Genomic DNA, 18,516 nt, shown 5'->3' with positions numbered 1-18,516 from the left:
ATATATGTTTTACATTCATCATTTAATGTTTACCAAACTGAAAAAATGTGTGGCGTCTCGTATGAAACAGATGGCATACCCGATCCATTGGCCCAGCGGTGGGCGAGGTAGAAACACGTGGCAATAAGAATAGTTAAGAAGGCAAGGATAGCAAACGGAATAAACACTCTGCTGGGTCGAGGAAGAGGATGCGGTGAAAGAGGTGCCCCGAGGCCCGTCGCTGTTGTAGGTACGGGAGTAGGTGCTGGGGTTGGTGGAACCACGGGGGCGTTCCTGTGGATCTCGTATAGTGCGCTGGATTGGGCAGGTGTCGATGGGAATGGTGAAGAGAACGGATTCCTCGAAGAAATCGTTCGATTTGTCAAACTTGCCCTGGGGTTCAGACATGCATTTGTATTTATACGGCGACATATCGTTACCGAGAATTAAAAAACAAGCAGAACAAAGCCGAAGATTACACCAGCATTGAGTAATCTATGAGGGTAATACGGAAGGCATTTATTTAGTGATTAAGCTTCCGTGAATTTGACGCGGAAGCAGCTGCACTTAGCTACGACCTGGTTGTGAAATTCTCTCTCGAATTTCTACAAGCTGATCTATTTCCATAGAAGGTCCGTCGCATTTTCCGACAAATATATTTTTCCGAAATATTTTTATTTTATTTATTTAACTGAGCGAACTAGTTTAACATATGAAGATTAAAGATTTAAAAAAAAATTCACGGCATTTAATTTAATTAGGTATTGGCTTCTTTGCACATGTCGAGCGTTGGGGACAATTGTATACATCGCTCATGGATAGACACAAATATAATCTCATCCAATAGTTTTCATGTATATACGCGATTTGTCGTTTGTCGTAGAAACGTAGCCACTAACGGAACCTTCATATTATGTTTAATCAGAAAAAAACGTCAATACGTTTAACTTTCCCTTGTAGCACCGGTTTCAGACTTCAAGTAGTGTTTTATCATCATCGAGCTTTGCTGACTGAAATTGCCGGAACACTTTTACGGTCATGCGTGAATACTCATCGCAGGCTTAATGATCACGATGAATACTTAGCCTTCATTCTCATCTTATAACATAATAAAGGTACCACAACAAAGAATAAAAATACATCGAAATCTATGTAGGCGGTAGCTGTTTCTAGGGGTAGCTGCTTCGTTTTATACAATTTTTCCTTTATCACTATAACATTGCTTTTAGTATTTGGCTGAAAAGAATGCCCGAATTTTGGCCAGCGCCGAAATTCCCATGCTAATTTTTTCCCTTTTTTATCCCGGCTACAGACAAAATTAAGCCAGACGCACAGTTAACACCAGCACAAGTATAGTTGCCAGATATGTGTGTAGTCATACAAAACGTAGTCATATATTACCTGTGAAAAGCTTATTGATCGAACTGGTACTTTTTCAAGCACGGCTATCCAAGTAGGATCTCCTTTCTCTTAGAAACACAGCAACGTGCGGAGAGAGATAGACAGAAAAAGAAAAAGAAGAGGGAGAAAGAGAGAATTACAATTTCTGACCAATTAATTATTTTGCAATAACTGCTATCTTCAGATTCAGTGCACATTCATAGATTCTTGCGGAAAAATCGACGACAATAGCCCCACTAGCACCAGGAAGCCCCACCTCTACGGAAGATCTGCTTTATGGTTTTTCTAATCGTTGGTATAGCTGTGACGCTCTTAACTACGATACTGATGGAAAGTGGTTTTGGTTTTTGGTCGTGAGCGGCCACAAATCCGAAGAATCGTCCAATCCTGCGGAACAGCAGAAGCTAGGATTGTCGATCGTCTATTTGAATGCTCCTTTTCTACTATTTCATCCAATGCTCCCTTGCTTCCAAAGTGCACCTGTCGCCATGTGTGTGTGGTTAGATATGTGGTCATTGATAAGAATGTCTTATGGATAATAAATAGCAGCAATCATTTCGTGATTTGCAAGTGCGAAGTTACCGTTGTACGCAGGTTTACTGGGCTTATGCCAAATAGTTATCGTTCGGGGAACTTTTTTGGCTGGAACTCTGATAGGACGTCTGCGCCACCCGAAGCAGCAACCGAAGCAGATATCAAAGGATGCCCCGTGCAGTCATGAGAACAATGCGTAAAAAAATGAATAACAAAACAGCAAGCGTCTATGCTTTCAAGTCCATAGTCGACACACGTGGAACTCACTGTGGCAGTTGACAGATATGCTTATCCTGCAACGAAGATTGCTGACGAGAACTTGTATAAGTAGAACTATAAATTCACCTGCAACTAAAGCCGCAGCGTATTTTTTGTTATGCGGACTCACACGGTTGATTTAGGTTATAACGGTTGCGTATTTAATCTAGCTTCCGCTATAGGCACAGGTATTTTGCTGACGTTTTCCACTCAAAGGGTGTGTTTGTATTGGGGATATTGAAGACAGCTGAGATTCGACAAGGTGTATCTGTAGTATTCCGCTAGTACGGCAAAGCAAAATATTAATTTAAGAACGGGTTTCTGTGCCGTCGGCTAGTTTTGTATCTACCACACGCAGTATCTTGATAAGCTGGTTACTGAAGTTGAAGATCGGAGGTGAAACCTGTCCTCATCTTCCTACCAACAATTTACCCCTTTTGAAAAACTTATTAATTATAACAGCATTCATTGTGACGCAGAGCAAATGTACGGAAGCGCGATCTTAAAGGAGCAGTCAATGCGAATTGTTTGTCCAGCTTTCATCTTTGTTTTTTTCTGTTACAAATGCCAAAGTTTATAGGCACTTCGTGCATACTTAGTAATATTTTGTGATGGCAATATTAATGACTGTATTTAATTTCGTCTCCTATTACGGGCTATGGATCATTTTGCGCATAGTACATAGTGTTTCTACTATAGATTTGACCAGCAGCACGACTGTAGCAAACATAGCTACAACGATACCCGTAAATACTCGCGTTATCATGAGGTAAGACCAGTGGGCTGGGCACCCTAACGTGGTTCGTGGCCCATGGTAAAGCGCTGGCTCCCGCGCCAGAATTTTGTTTGAAATCTTACGATATAGTCGGCAACAGACCCTAGAAATGTTTGAAAGTAACTCGCTGTTTGACAGGATTATGTAACGTTGGATAAAAACGACAGAGAAGAAACCAGATAAAACAACGTGTATACGATACCTTGTGTGTTTAGGAAAAAAAACAACTTCAAAAGTTCCTTTTCTAAGTAATTGAGATAGGCAAGAAAAAGTAGCTAACAATTCTATACTATCATATAATTCCAATGAAGTCGTTTGTCTAGATCTAAATGAAATTATTAGACTGCAACTCGTGGCTAACGAGCCATAGGATTTATAGGCGATTACTGTTATTACTCGCAATACTGTTTTAGTCCAGACTTTTCGCTCTATTTACTGAAATAACTAAATTTAATTTTCTTTACCTTACCTTACCTACGTGCATGCACTCGGATTTTTCACAAGCTATTACGTAACAAGACGATTTGCTATGTACGTAAATCGATGAGTGCTAAATTTTACAACTGGTGAAACACTTCGTGCCGTCGTAATGTTTGCGGCGAAAACGTCAGTAACGGAAAATCGAAGTCGTTCGATTCCTCAACTAGCTAGCGTACGTTCCACTCGAATATAATATTATATTGTTAATGTTTACGGAATGGTAATGTTTATAGCCGTGAACGTACGTCTACGTCCACTTCGTGCTTGAAATGTCAAAGTGGCTAAAATTTTCATCAAAATAAGATACTCCCGTCAAGTTTTTGAACCGATTCCAAGATCGTAAAAACGAGCAACGGAGCAACAATCTACAACTGATTACGACTGTATGGAACTGGACGACTAAAAGTGGACTTTTCGTCTACCATCACGTCAACAATGGCGGTAACGCTGGTGCCGATAATGCTCAAATATTACGTCTCCCTTTTTTCTGGGTACGGACAGCAAATTCGCTATGAAAAAAGCCACTACCAGTCAAATTGGTAAAAAAAAAAATAGAATACGTCAGTGTATGAAAGAGAAACATGATAGACATAGAAAGACATTAATCAGCAGTTCTCGCTTATTTCAGCAGCCATTGCCGAACTAGCAATACGGTGAGAAAATAAAGTCCCAAACACACAATTATTTATTTTTTTTTTTCTATAGGATTATACCAGCTTATAACACAACTACTAAGGGAATATTCCCGGCAAATTAAATTTCTAGGTGTCCGCAAATCATTATACAGGTATAACCGTTCCTAACGATGTGTTGCCTACCTGACCTGCAACACGGTTTGATGATCAGCCTGCCTCTAGGCATCTATGGCGCCTATACTTCATGTCGGTATAAGCTGACATATTTCAGAGCTTAGAGCAAAAATCGTCGCTCCGGGCCCGCATATATTCGTTCAGTCTGAATTATGCCAGAATTATGAATGGATATTATGGAGAAAAGTCGAATCTAAAAACCAACATACGTTGAATATTTGCGTTTTTTTTATGGAGCTCGAAACATTAATACCCTTTACAATACATGTTTCTATCGATCTGCTTTCTAAGCTAATTCTCGATGAGATATTTTTTTCCATTGGCCGTTAATTGTTACTGTGAGTCAACCAGTTAACTGAAGCTCTGTCACAACGCTTTTGATAACGAGCGCGCGTCGGGAAAGAGACGCTATTAAAGCTTTTGTCATGTCCATGTGTTTGTAAATTTGGTAACATTGTGTTCAAACACAATTTCACAAGCCTCGCTTTGAAGCAGGTAAAAACGCAATAATAATTTGTTTGAGTAGTCCGAAGGTTCCGTTTTAGTATGAACGTAGCCATTAATCCTAGAAACCCATCGCGTCGTCTAACCTTACCACAATCCGTCACATGGTTACAACTCTAGGGTTGGCTTTTATCGAAACATTTTGCCTTCGATCTGTTTCGGTAATACAGTTCTAAGCCGCACGAAACAGTGACAGAAAAATGAACTGGACATTTTTACGTAATTAAGGTGACTTTCAAGAGGAAATACGCCACGGCACCTTGGTCTCCCACGAGTGACGAGGTAGTTGATAGCCCCCCATTCCAACGAACCCGCAGCCCCTGGATGCTAATTGATGCAAGGTGAGCTTAAAAATAGCACATTTATAGACGATAGAGTGTTAGCCGGGCACTAGACTGTTGATATGAAAGGTAAGAATGGTCATCAGTCATCACTGTGATTATCTGTTGGCATTTGATTGCTGTTCTTAAGCTCCTTGGCAAAAACCGCTCGCCTATTCCACAAAGCATTACACATTGCCATTTCGCCGGTCTAAATGATTATATGTACCTATAAGTGATCCTTTCAACACTAAACTCTAAACAAATGTGTGTCTTCAAAAAAAACGAAGCGCTTCGTTGGTAAAAATTGCTCATATTCGGTATCGTCGGACCCTGTCCTTTCAGTCACTTAGCCCAGATCTGTAGAAGTGTAAAAACGATATTGCCACGACATAAAAGTCACAAGTACAAACGGTATCCCTTTCAAGTATTTTCGTACGCCAAAATAAGACTAGTCTAATTTTCGATCGCGCGTTTCGTAGGAATGTCGAAAGTTCTGGGTAACAGCCAATATAAACATGTATACATTAAGTATGAGAACGGTTCAAATTGTATTGGGTGGCTGTTTTTGCAAAGGACCTTAGAAACAAAAATCACAGTTATGATTGATGATCGTTCTTGCTCTTCAAATCAACAGTCTGGTATCCAGCTAACACTCTATCCTCTATAAATGCGCTACTTTTAAGCTCACTTTGCATCAATTAGCTTTCAAAGGCCATGGGTCGTTGGAAGGAGGGGGAAATATCAGTTGCTTCGCTACCGCTAGAAGGCCAAAGTACCATAACGTACTTCTCAATGTAATACTAACCTATTCAGTTGACGCAAAACACCAGTACACAATATATGATCTTCCATAATATTACACGAAGATTGGTCAGACGTATTATTCAAGTTACTATGTTTGCTCATGTGTTAACAACCTGATACATTTTGTATGGAGATTTTTTTCGTTCTATACGAAATATCCCGAGCTACGAAATTATGTAAAAAGCATCAGGGTAGTAGTAGCAGAAGTGGTCTGGGTCTAGTTTCGTTGTAGTTAATGAAACAATCAATTGGCGCTGCGTTGCTGTTTCAGTTGTTAAATTCGTATCTATATTTTACAAGTAACACAAGACTTGAGTGCGCGCCATTTTTAAAATGGCTAAGCCAAGGTAAATTGTCTTTCTCTTTTTCTGTAAACGTTTCTGTAAGTTGAATCAAATACCTATATATATATATATATATATAAAACGTCACATCACGCGGCAAGTCGAGCTGCCAACGCCCTAACGCTTCGCTTGAATAAGCCAAAAGCAACTATATTTTTACCTGGTTCTCAGAAGTGGGCAGAGATATACTCCACAGTTCGATCAGTTATTTTCAAAGGGCAAAAATTAGGGCAAATAAATGGAACGCTTGTGAAGGTCAATCAGGATGCAGAGCACGTATAGTAGTATCGAAGACAGTAGACTGTTTCGGTTAGAATAGGCGGAGCTAATTCAAATACAGGTCCTCTCGCAGTGCATATGAACGCCTTTACCTTTACCAGGTCGATTCCTCGTTTCGATCATTGGCACATTTTTAGGCGCATCTCTATTGATATGGCCCAAAAAGTTACAAATTAGAGTAATATATACGTATAGAGAATTATTGACTTGGTACGGAGCAACGCTTCTAATTACATTTTTTTTAAATATAGCCGTAATATGGATATAGAATTTTGATACATAGGAACTCCTCACATTTCCTTGAGAATTGTTTGATGTCAGATCGTAACAAGTAATTAATAACAGGTACGTGAAACAATTCGGTGATATATAGGCAAATGAACATTTTGGCTAACGTACAGAATTCGGGCTAAACCCTAAAAAAGTACTACATTTCTAAGAGCCACGCAGGCAATGATTATATGTAGTTGTCTGGTTCATAATTCGGTTAAACAAAACAGCTTTTCCTTTACATTTGAAATTCATGGCTTCGTTTAAAATTCCCAAATCTATTCTTCACTAAAAAATAATCAGTTGTAACACTGCTAGTAAACAAAAACAAGTTAACTATATGGAGAAAGTATTAAAACGATTGTCTAAGTGTACGCTCAAAACACAGCTTATCTTGGTAAAAATGTTAATCCAGTAGTAGAAAGTACGTGAACTGAGGCCTCGTTAAATACGTACCGGTCGCTGATGAAAGGTCGTGCAATAAGAGGCCCTACGCCTGCACCGACAGCGAACATCAGATGATAACCCTGCACGATGGTCGAAATCCACTGGGATTTATGTACGGCCATAAGCAGAAGGTAACTACCTATAAAGTATAACGAAAGGTAATGATAAACAGAAAGCGGACATTGAAGAATTAAGAGCTGTTACTTTTCTATACCTTAGCTCTAATCATCCGTGTATCCTCCTAATTCAAGCGGTTATTTTACCTAGAGTAAAATTGTACAATTATGATCTATTATTAATATAGTGGTGTGGTAAAAAATACTGATTTACTGCTATAACTTATTTCCAGGACGATTTGAAGATATACAAATGTTTCGATAATACTAGAGTTTTGATATATGGTAAAAGGATTAAGCAAAGTACGACTCGAAAGGAAACCAAGGAATAATTTCATCTCGTTGTGGTTCCAGACACTAAACAACTTATTGAGAAATTGAACAACTTATACGACCTTCTATAACATTTAAGTGATGTTTTCGTGATGGTTCTCTTTTTGAAAGTAATGCCGATTTTCTAAACTAGGTTGTAACTTCACAGATGTGAATTACACGAAGTTTCGTTGGAATACATAGAAGTGACAGATTTGAATTGCAGGTAATAGGTCCTTCTCTAATTATAGCCTATTAGGGGTATCAGCGACGAAGTGCAAATCTGCCGTATCATTCCGAGCATATTTTTACGAGCTAAACTATAGAAACTTCGAAGGGCTACTCAATTTTAGGTTGCGGCTCGCTTGTAAATTGTATTTTTGAGACATAGGACGCCATATTAGCTATTATGGCTATTTGAAATGGCCATTTGTAATGGAAGTCAGATCTCATAAATTCACCACAGCTGCCAACTTGTCCGAAGTTTATTGTCTGGCGCCGTTCGTTAATTCTTGCAAGATAATGAAGTGAAGGCAGCTTGCATTTAACTGAATATTGTAGGCTAAGTATGGCAAATGTGGTAATGTCAAAGACTCGACAGCTTATAGTGGTGTTGGGACGCAATTGTTTTGAGAGTCCTCCAAAATCGGATTTTTCTTTTTTCGCTGTTTTTTTTTTAAACCAGATTTAAGAATTATAACTATCTGATGATAAGATGATGTGTAAAGCTGCTAATCTTACAGCCGTCTGCTAATGCATTTTGTGAATATGTTACGAAATTAGAAAATGGTCCCAAATGCCTCAACGCGACAGTTCAATGCACCAATTTTTATCTATTCAAAGTATATAGTGACGCTATCAGAGAACCAAGAACTGAAAACCGATGATAGAAATTCTCACTTTCATTACAGAGCCTAATATTACGTTCGTTAAACGTAAAAGTACCACCACTACGATCTTCCCGTTATATATATATATATATAACGAAAATAATAATCATTATACATTTACGGAATGAGATAAAACGAATACACGCTGACCTCAATTATGACCGGTGTAACGGTAATAATTTGATAATATAAACATTGTTACAACGAAATTGTCGGCCACTATTGACGGCTTCCTTTTGCTATTGGAGATCCGTCCTTTTCTTGGCAGTTGATCATTTTAAAAATCCCAGAAAATGCCATACTCATCAGCTTATTATTACTATTACCTGCTTTTATTGGTTATCGTCTTTTATGGGCATCTTGGACTCTTCTGAAACTTCTATATTACTATGCCAAATTCTAGCAGTCTCTTCGACCAGACCATGTCATAGGCAGTACACTATTGCGCAATTTCATAACGCTATAAATCTACCACACGAACTCAGCATGGCCATCTATTAAACTGATAGAACCCATAATCGCATTAATGAAAATGAGTGAAAATAAACAATACACTATAGTTTTCTATTAAATCGGACGAAGGCTGCATCATTATAATGTTTGGTCTAGACCTCGCATCCATGATATCATGTTTGTAATATAAGGGGCATAAATTTGAGTGTTTATTTCAGCTTAGCTAGACACTGGATGGCCTAGTGGTATGATGTTTTTGACCCCAAACAGAAGACGTTGCGTATCGTGCCGAATTTCTTCCGGGTGCAACAGGTGACAGCGTATTTCATAACGTAGCGTCCATGCTATTGGAAATGACCATGGTTGCCTACTTCGTGAGTTTCACGCAGACGGTACTGGCTGTGTAGAATCCCTGCCTCGAAGTGACTTCGTCTGCGTGTATACCCTTGACCTGAACGTGTTAGAAACCCGTTCTTCCTTCAAGGTCCGCGCACCTTTGGCTACCGTAGATCTAATGTACGTATTGACTAATTACGTCGTCAAACGATCAATACAGCATGTACTACGTCTACGGTAAGCAAAAATATATTAATAGATATGAGGCCGGGGGAAGCATTTTTCAATATCAACCCGGCGACTATCTACTGGGAGTCAAGAAAATCGGTAGGATTTTGATCAGAGATAATTGTTACCACTTTCTTCTCGTATGAAAGGTCCATAATCAAGTGAATAACACTGAAGACGCACAGTTGCGAATGCCTGTTGCTGATGGGTGTAGCCTATTATATAATCAGACAATTCTGATGTGTCCCACTAATTAAACTCGGTCACCGACGACTGTAGTCGCTTTGAAAATAGGCCAAACAACGTGTGCCAATTACGTGTGCCATCTAACATTACGAAAACTATTACGTAAATCATTTTCTAACAATATCATTGAAGACCAAAAATAATAGCTGGTAAACGGGTAAAGCCAAAGGAAGATAAGAGCGAAACTGTTGCTCACTGAGTTCGAATGATGTCCCATCGGAATTCCGATTGCCGATTGATATAATTAAGCTGGAAACAACTGCGAAGTCTAGCATGTTCCTAAGTCCTATCGACACTATAAACATATAAAGAGACAAATGATGCTATGATTCGGAGTGTATCGCTTTGAGTGGGAACAGCCACTCAAACCCTTTATCGAAAGGCCTTCGGTTTGAAGTCAAGGCCCATCGTAATGCCATGGAGCCATTTTATAAAAATGTATTAAGCCTTAACTTATAACGAACAAAGTAGAGAAAATGATTTTTAAGCATGCCTAAATTACAAAGTTAGAGCGATCAATTGATCAAAAATAATTTACGTTTTTATAAAACACCTACAGAGCGCTCAATCATGTTCGACTCAAAAGCTAATAGGGATCGTACTGCGACTCATGCGAGTTTTCTGTTGTTAAGTAAACCTCAACTGTGGATCTCACAAGGCCTGATCTGTCTTTTGTCGTCTACTAGTTACGCATGCGAATTTCTGTGTTTTCCTTAATAACAGATTTATCTATGGAAGAGAAAGAACTCTATAGCAAAGATGAAAGAGACAGCTTCTGCAATGAACTCAAATCCAACTTTGATTTATTGATTTAGCCTTAATTTGACTACAGTACTATAATGGCAAAGATGTATTGGTCAGAAACAAGTGATCAGACGATCCTATGCATTGTAACTATCAGACGATTATATTATGTACAGAAAAATCTATCGCACTCTTAAAAAAAGGTGGTATGCAATTATCTAACCGATCAAGCACCTAATTAAAACTCATTCCGATAGCACGGCCATAAAGTCGACTCTATAAATGAATTATTATAAGGACAAATATCATATAGCTGTCTATATAAACTCCCGTTATCCAATCTTTTCTATTTTTTTTTTCTAATGACAGCGCCTCATTAAGCGTGTCTAACGTTCGAATCTATTCGTAGACGTATGCATGTTTAAAAACGCATGCCATATGACATTAAATCTTATTGGACTTCGATACAATCATCGGTCGTTCACGGAGAGGGCCACCTGCCCCAAGATACCTGCGAAATACACTGGACCCTCACATTAATTGACCATTCTTTACATAACAACGTAACGGTCAGCCGCACCTGCGCTGAAGAGACGTACATTTATTCATCTAATGGTAACTAACTGTCATCTTCTGACCACAAACACATCAATGTTGATCCCCGCAGTGGGCATCCAATATCATTAGTCCTACGTTTACATCTGTCCGTTCTCTGTATTGTGCCGTGCCCTGTGTGCCGGTCCGTACGTCTGTGCAGACGTATAAATCTATACAGTTGCAAAGCGTACGAAGAAGCGGCCAGCCAAACACGCCGTCTTACTGAGGCGGCGATGGGCTTGTGCCCAGTCGAAAGCGGTTTTGTGCTTTTCCTCTCAGAAGAGCCTTTCCTGACCCTGACACAATGTCGGTACAATGCGCATTTACAGCAGGACCGCGGCAGGCGTCCGTTAGACACCACCAAATTAACTAACGGCCTATCACTGCCCGTAGCGGCGACGAAGATGTAAAGTTCGCTAAACGGGACATAGATAAAATCCGGCTATTGCACGATGGTAGTTTTCTATTGAGTTGCTTTACTCATTTTGTAATTCTTCAAAAGTGCATACTTTGCATAGAAACAAAAAACATCTTGATAGATTAATGCCATAGGTAAAGCCAACAAAACTCACAAAGATAATGGTCAAGCAGTGGATTCTGGATCTGGACCGAACGACCCAGCATTGACTTTACGTGAAAAGTTAGTTGGTAGTCATAAAACGTCCTAAAGTTGTAATAAAGTTTAAGAGCGACCCGATGCGACGGTGGCCCTATACCAAGCAATGAGCTATATTATGGAGCGATGATTGTTGCAGTCAGGCTCGACACAAAGTTGCACAGTTTTTCGAGGTGACAGCATCGAAAGAGACGGCCAATTACTAGAGGAACTCTCGTGCTTACTCACCGTTCTATCCCAGTTTTTTGATGGGTCCGTTTTGCGTGCTACTTTTTTTCAGTGTCAAAGCAACAAGGTCGAGTGTGTCGCGAACGCTAGCGTCTTCGTAAATAAGCTATTAAGCATTGATAGTCATTTGTACATGGCGGCATCGCTGATGAAGGAGAAGGAAAGTTGAGAAAAAAATTGCTTAAGCATAATATAGTTACTCATGTCGATTATGTAACAGAAGAACAGAACCCTCCCTTTTGATCCCAGAATAGCCTTTATGAAGGCCGAACGGACGCAACAGAAGTTTACAGAATAACTGACCAAGGGGTCAATCGGATAGGATCATACTGTTCAGAGCAATCATTTTTGTAGTCTTGAGAACATGTTTCTGTTTCCTAATCGTATTTAATAGCCTTATTCAGTGCTGATTTTTTGACGGGAAGTATATCGAACTATGGCACGCCAGACAGTTAGACACATAGTTAGTATTTACTAAACGACAATTGCAAAATTAATAATATCGCTAATGTTCTATAAGTAGTAAAACTATGGTGCTATTATCTAATCCTATCGTGCACTAACAGCCAGATTGTCTGCAACGGCATTGACTAGCGTACAAAAATCTATTTGCATTGCCGTTAGCGGAGCAGCTATGAAGGCCATTATGTCTCTGTATATACAGCTCTTATGTTCTGGTACTGTTACGTGCAACCGCATCGAAAAAAATAAGCCGCAATAAAAACAATTTGAGCATAATTTTTCTGCAGAAGTTCAAGGAGCCGACTTGAACTTAAATCAATGAACGACTTTTTCAACAATCCTGAATATCTATGGTCTAAGACTGAATATGATGCGATGCCTATCCCAGGCTGACAAATGAGGAAACGTTGTTGATGCAGTCTAGAATTTTGCTTAAAATAGCATCTTATATATAATAATGCCGTTTCTTTAGCCATTTACATAGGTGTGCGATTAGAAGCTATGGGCTTCGCGGCAAGGCTTTCCAATAGTACAGCATCAGTCTTCGGTAGATCGATTCATTTGCAAGGGACACCAAAAGATTTTTATATAAATACTACGATTTTGCCAATAACTATAACTGGCTCCGTTTCTGTTACGATCCGTAAAGCAGAAAATCGTTTTTTCTAATGAAGAAAAGGTCATTGATCTTTACAACCAGGACTGATGTTCACAGGTGTTATATATAGACGCAGAACATACTACGGAGTTGTCCGAAATGTTGGCCGACGAAACTTCCAGAGCAAATCTAAATATCATTGTCATGGGTCAGTCGTATAGCAACCTCATGTTATACCTTAGAAAGTAGAAGCGGAATTTATTTTGCAATAAATTTTTAGTGTGATCATCAACGATCGTGTTGATTTTGCGGGGACTAATAAAAGGTATACGACAGTATTGTCGTATTCCATTGTAATTATTACTCCATTATAGCAGTAATCATAATATCCAAAGGAGGCGAATTATATCATCAGTAACGCTCTTCTATTGTCTGTGCCTTGTTACACTAACTTTGTCTTTCAAGATTATTTAGCACTGGAAAATAGTAAACCGTATGCTGTTGCTCTCATCTTGATTCCCCCCGGGGAAGTTTTTTATATTGATCTATCAAAAAAATTTTCGCTACGGAGTCGTTGGCTAGTGGTTACCTAAGGGCCACTATGCCTATTCCAAAGTAATTTTATTGAAAACTGCTAAACATGACACTCAAAATATGGTCGTCCTATTGTCTTCTGCAAACTAGGTCATAATGAGGCCAAAACGCTTGCAGCACTCGAACACCATCAACACTCGGCAGAGTTCTTATTACAGCGAGAAGGATATATAGACTTGTTGTATGTCGACCACGTATGGAAGCTTAGCGCCTCAGCTGTGTAAGGCATGGCAACGGCCATCAGTCCTGCGTATGGAACTCCTTTAGAATATTAACAGCTAGGTACAATGTTTATTCTATATGAAGCAGGTAAAACAGTATGGTATCATCTTAGCTTTAGACGTTCCATATGAAAATGGAAATACCCAAATGAATCTATTAGATCAATTTTAAACGCTGATAACACTTGTTAGATTTACGATAGACACTAACCGGCTTCACTGAAGCGCAGGCTAAGGCCCTGCAGCGCAAACAGGACATGGGCAATGCGAATATCGCCGCAAACTGGTACGAGAGCATAGGACACCCCATGAAGTACGGTCGCTCCCACAAGCAGGTAGTGCATATTTACATAGGAATACAATGGACCACCTGAAAAATATTTTGAAAAATCTAAAATTAAAGCATATTCCGAGCCAACTCCCTTAATTAAGCACTATTTTTTAGGTGTTTTTCTTCATTCACCAGCTCGTATTGCTATATTTTCCAAAAAGTATAATCTAAGTCACAAAGCTACGTATATTGATGATTCTATTCATAGTATTTAGCAGGCGCCATGAGAAACATCTGCAGCTTAAACTTGATATATCTATTTTAAAGACTTGAATCAACAATAAAAACAAGATACACAAATCATTACATTAAATTGGCCGAGATTTATTTCATTATCACTTACCGACACCGGCGCGTATATCCAACCACTCCCAAAAAGATAACGACCACCACCGATTTTTTCTCTTGTTTTACCGTTCAGCTGATGTTTCCTGCCGATGGGAAACTTTGCGTGTTTCTGCTTTGATTAGCGAAACGACGAATTTTTTACGGGTTAGCTTAATGGAGACTTTCGCCCCGTTTCAGCTTTTTCCGCATAGACGTAAAAGAAGCTAACGGAATAGTCTCCAATTTGTGCGTAGTTTTTTTCGTTTACCCTATAGTACGCTAGCTCTTCTGCCCTAACATTTTGTTTACAGTATACAAACTGCTTGTTGTCGGTGAGCGCTATGGCGAGCATATTTCAACGAGCGTATGGTGTGAGGCATTACAGAACGAGTCCTGTCATTGACAGGAACTTAACATCTGATCGAGATTGGGTTTTAACTGTACAAAAAAAATATATCTTCGTGTACTTATTAGACATAACTGGTTGGCTAGTACTTCCAGTGCGTGCACACGATCTATCTTCGAGTAAAATGCAATTGTTGAGAAACCTGCCACGCCCCGAGAACAAAGATTTGGGTAGGTATTCGTCTGGCAGAACTTTTTCTGCTAGTTGGGCTGCTCGCAGCACTATGGTCTGCTGCAAAAAGCTTCAGACATTTTCTAGCATACTTGATAAAGTTAAACTTTGATACTTAAGAACTGTAAGAGCCTCATTCACCAAAAACGCACGGTTATACTGCCATCATGTAAAACAACTAGACGGATAAAAAGGATCCATGGAGAACAAAGTGGAAATGATGAATGCGCTGATATGTGACGCAAAAAATCACTAAAGGAGACGAAAATCAGAATTGCTAAACCATTTCTTTTCTACGCCATTGCTCACGACACCATGTGGAACAGTCACTATTCCCTTTGAATATTTTTATTATGATTATCCCTATGTTTTGTCACTGTCTTATCGCTGTTTGACAAATTGCTACGTAATCACACACTAGTCGATTATCTCATCAGGTGATAAAATCGATTCATTCATACTGAGGTTATCAGTAACTATTTCGATATGGGACATCTTCTAATGACGCGCTATAGTGGTACACGTAGTCGATAGCAAATTCAAGCAGAGAAGACGAGTAACGTGATGATCTATGGACGTTTATATGTTTGGACGAGTCAACACTAGAACTGCTATAGAAAGGCATCATTGGCTTGATGAGCTATTATTCGCAGGTGGCTCACGGTGTAATTTAGAAAATCGCAGGTAAAAAAAACTAGGAACTGTCAGATGTGATGTAAGACATAGCACGAGAAAGTTTGTGTTGACGCTTCATTTGGTACTTTAGGGCGAGGAACATTATTTATCTTTTAGACGTGTACGCTAATCTCTGAGCATTTGGAACAAGGCAGCTCGTTCATGTGGGTCACTTTTGAACTAGGTCAGTTACCCTAACCTGTTGCTCACCTTCTACCGGACAAGGCACAATACCAGTGGATATTCTCTAAGCTCAAGCGCGTACGTACCTAGTACTCATCAACCAGCTATGAATTATGAAACACCGGTGACTCATTATTAACAACCATTTTGAAATGTCTAGTTCCATACTGAATCAAACGCTCGCCTTGAAAAACGGATCCGGTGCTGTTGATTAGTCTATCCTAGTTTACAAATATAAAAAATATTTTCATTACATTTCATATTCCAGTGATTAGCAAAGTTCCTTTCGTCCTGCAGGCTTGATTTGAGCGATTTATATATCACTTGTCCGAATTAGAAGATATACATATTTAATCGTTAGACTCGACTAAGATTTAATGAAAGTAACGTTACCGGCTATAACGGAATAAACTTACGTCCGTCCATAGTTAAGCGAGCTAACGGAAAATCAACCATCGTCAAAATCTGTTTTTCAAATACTCCTACTGTATACAAGGCATTAATAGTATACATAGTTTGCATCAAATCTTTTATTATATATACATATGTATGTACATTGCCTATATGGCGGTGTGGTTTTTGCGCGTATCCGCAGTATTTTCATTGGTTGCGATTGATTAAATTTGTGTCGCCGAACCCCCTATGCAAGATTATGCTGTTACTGTTTTTACTTTCCATGTCTCGATGACGAACTGATACGCTCGCTGTCTGCTACAGTATATTTGTTTTCTATAATCGACCAATCTATAATCAAAACAGACAATTTCCATTTCGCAGACGACCCGTTCAAAAAGCCCGCCATCGATACAATTCGAAAATATCCTCTTCGGATTATTTGTTCACAGAAGCTGTATAATAACAACGAGCCAATACTTAGGCTATCCTTCACACATGATCGTTTCATAATGGTATCCAGTCGCCACAGCCGCTGAAGCAACAGCAACCCTAATAATAGCAATTTTACAGACATGACGCACGAAAACTGCTCATTTCTAATCTTAGAGCCCAGCTTATCGGACAAGGTCTCGACAAGACCCGGCACCGACAACCCCAGCAGCCGGTGTTTCTTGATACCGTTATTCGCGTCAGCCAGGAAGCATCAACGCAATTGGCGAGCACATGACACGACGATAGTTTTGTGTTAAAAAAGTAGCGTGAAACATAGGTGCGCACGAACGGAAAATTAAATAATGCACAGTTATTATTCAGCCTTTAACAGGCACAGGCAAGCGTTGATTTGCCGCTAAAAGTTAGCCCTCTTGATGAGGTTACCAAACAATAAAAAAGACATTTCTTGTTTCGAGCGCCCTTCAAAAATACAAGCAAAACTGTTGGAAAACTTATTCTAATAGTATGACATAGTATGAAAAGCCACTCCAGACAAAGGGGCAGCCTATTTTATTTGCTGATTTGTCGAAAATTGCCCACAGTCAAACGGTACACGAATCGTTCGAAAACATCGTTCGCAGAGAACGTCATTAGCACAGCCGTGTCACCACTGATATCGCTCAGCGATTTTAAGAAAGGGGTTGCATGAAGACACGAAAGAAATTAGTGGACTGAAGACGTTAGTAAAGTTCAATATTCGCCATTTTATTCTGTGTCAATATCAGCATCGTTATTTGTAAGCTATTTCCTTTTTCTATCGCCTTCTTTCGGTTCGGCATGGAGCTTTCAATACCGAAGCTGTGGCTGCTAGTCCTGTTTCGCCTTTGCGAGGAGGTCAACGGTCGGTGAGAGACAATCGCGGGCAACCCGGACGAGACATTTTCAGTTTAGAGAAAATCTGTGGTATTGCGACTGGGATGGCTTGTTGACAAAGTAAATAAATGGTCGAAAAACAAACGCTATTTCACTATTGACTGCAGCATCTCTGACTCTGAAGGCCTACGATTATTCGTTCCCGACATATGCTAATAGATTACTGATGACTCTCGAGTCATCCGGAGCCAGAATTGACTGAAAGATCTATCCTGTTCGAAGTGAAGGTGGTGATTCTTATACCCCTTACGTTATTAGTGAAATGCTAAATGAATAGGGTTTTTTTCTATCTGCTTTTTAATAGAACTACGCGAGTTACGGTACCTATGTTGAGTCTGTTCATCGATTAATTTATCAACAAATTTTCAGGTATAATGAATACAAGCGAATAAAATCCGCCATTATCAATCGTATTCTGATCTATTATCCTTAAGCGTACCATGTTAAACGAACAAAATTCAATTTCAAGAGTAAGATTTTCATTTTGTTTTCATGAAATTAGTTGGCGACAAATTTCGATATTGATGAACAGTAGATTTAGAAAAACCGTCTCATAGGACGCTGATGTAAATTATGTCAAGTTACCATTGGCAATGAAACCTATTTAACATTTTTCAATTTTTGGTCATTTTCAAGAGAATTACTAAAAAGCTCGATCTTATGGAAAATGTGTTTCACCGCAACTTGCATGAATTAAAGCCGTGGAGGGGGTATTACAGTAGATTTGCATACGAATAATAATTTTATAAATCGTAATTGAAAATTAGGCAAGAATCAGGCTTCTCAACTACGAAAAAGTAATTCGCACATATAT

The 18,516-nt window shown here is 39.2% G+C and overlaps 1 protein-coding gene across 2 annotated transcripts in view; it reads right to left on the bottom strand.

The window, feature by feature from the left end:
* The window catches only part of LOC111263303 (solute carrier family 60 member 2), a 33,153-nt gene that overhangs the window by 6,152 nt on the left and 8,485 nt on the right, over window positions 1-18,516 (bottom strand). For both annotated transcript variants that reach the window (XM_022838253.2, XM_086969536.1), the window contains exons 3-5: window positions 14,060-14,218; window positions 7,217-7,346; window positions 80-372 (exon numbers count right to left, since the gene is read on the bottom strand). In XM_022838253.2, coding sequence (XP_022693988.1) covers window positions 80-372; window positions 7,217-7,346; window positions 14,060-14,218 — 582 coding nt within the window. The remainder of the gene's footprint in view (window positions 1-79; window positions 373-7,216; window positions 7,347-14,059; window positions 14,219-18,516) is intronic.

This window comes from Varroa jacobsoni, unplaced genomic scaffold (genome assembly GCF_002532875.2).
Source record: "Varroa jacobsoni isolate VJ856 unplaced genomic scaffold, vjacob_1.0 scaffold_754, whole genome shotgun sequence".
Taxonomy (NCBI): Eukaryota; Metazoa; Arthropoda; class Arachnida; order Mesostigmata; family Varroidae; genus Varroa; species Varroa jacobsoni.
The sequence above is the reverse complement of the archived record's forward strand: the minus strand, read 5'-3'. Positions and strand labels throughout refer to the sequence as shown.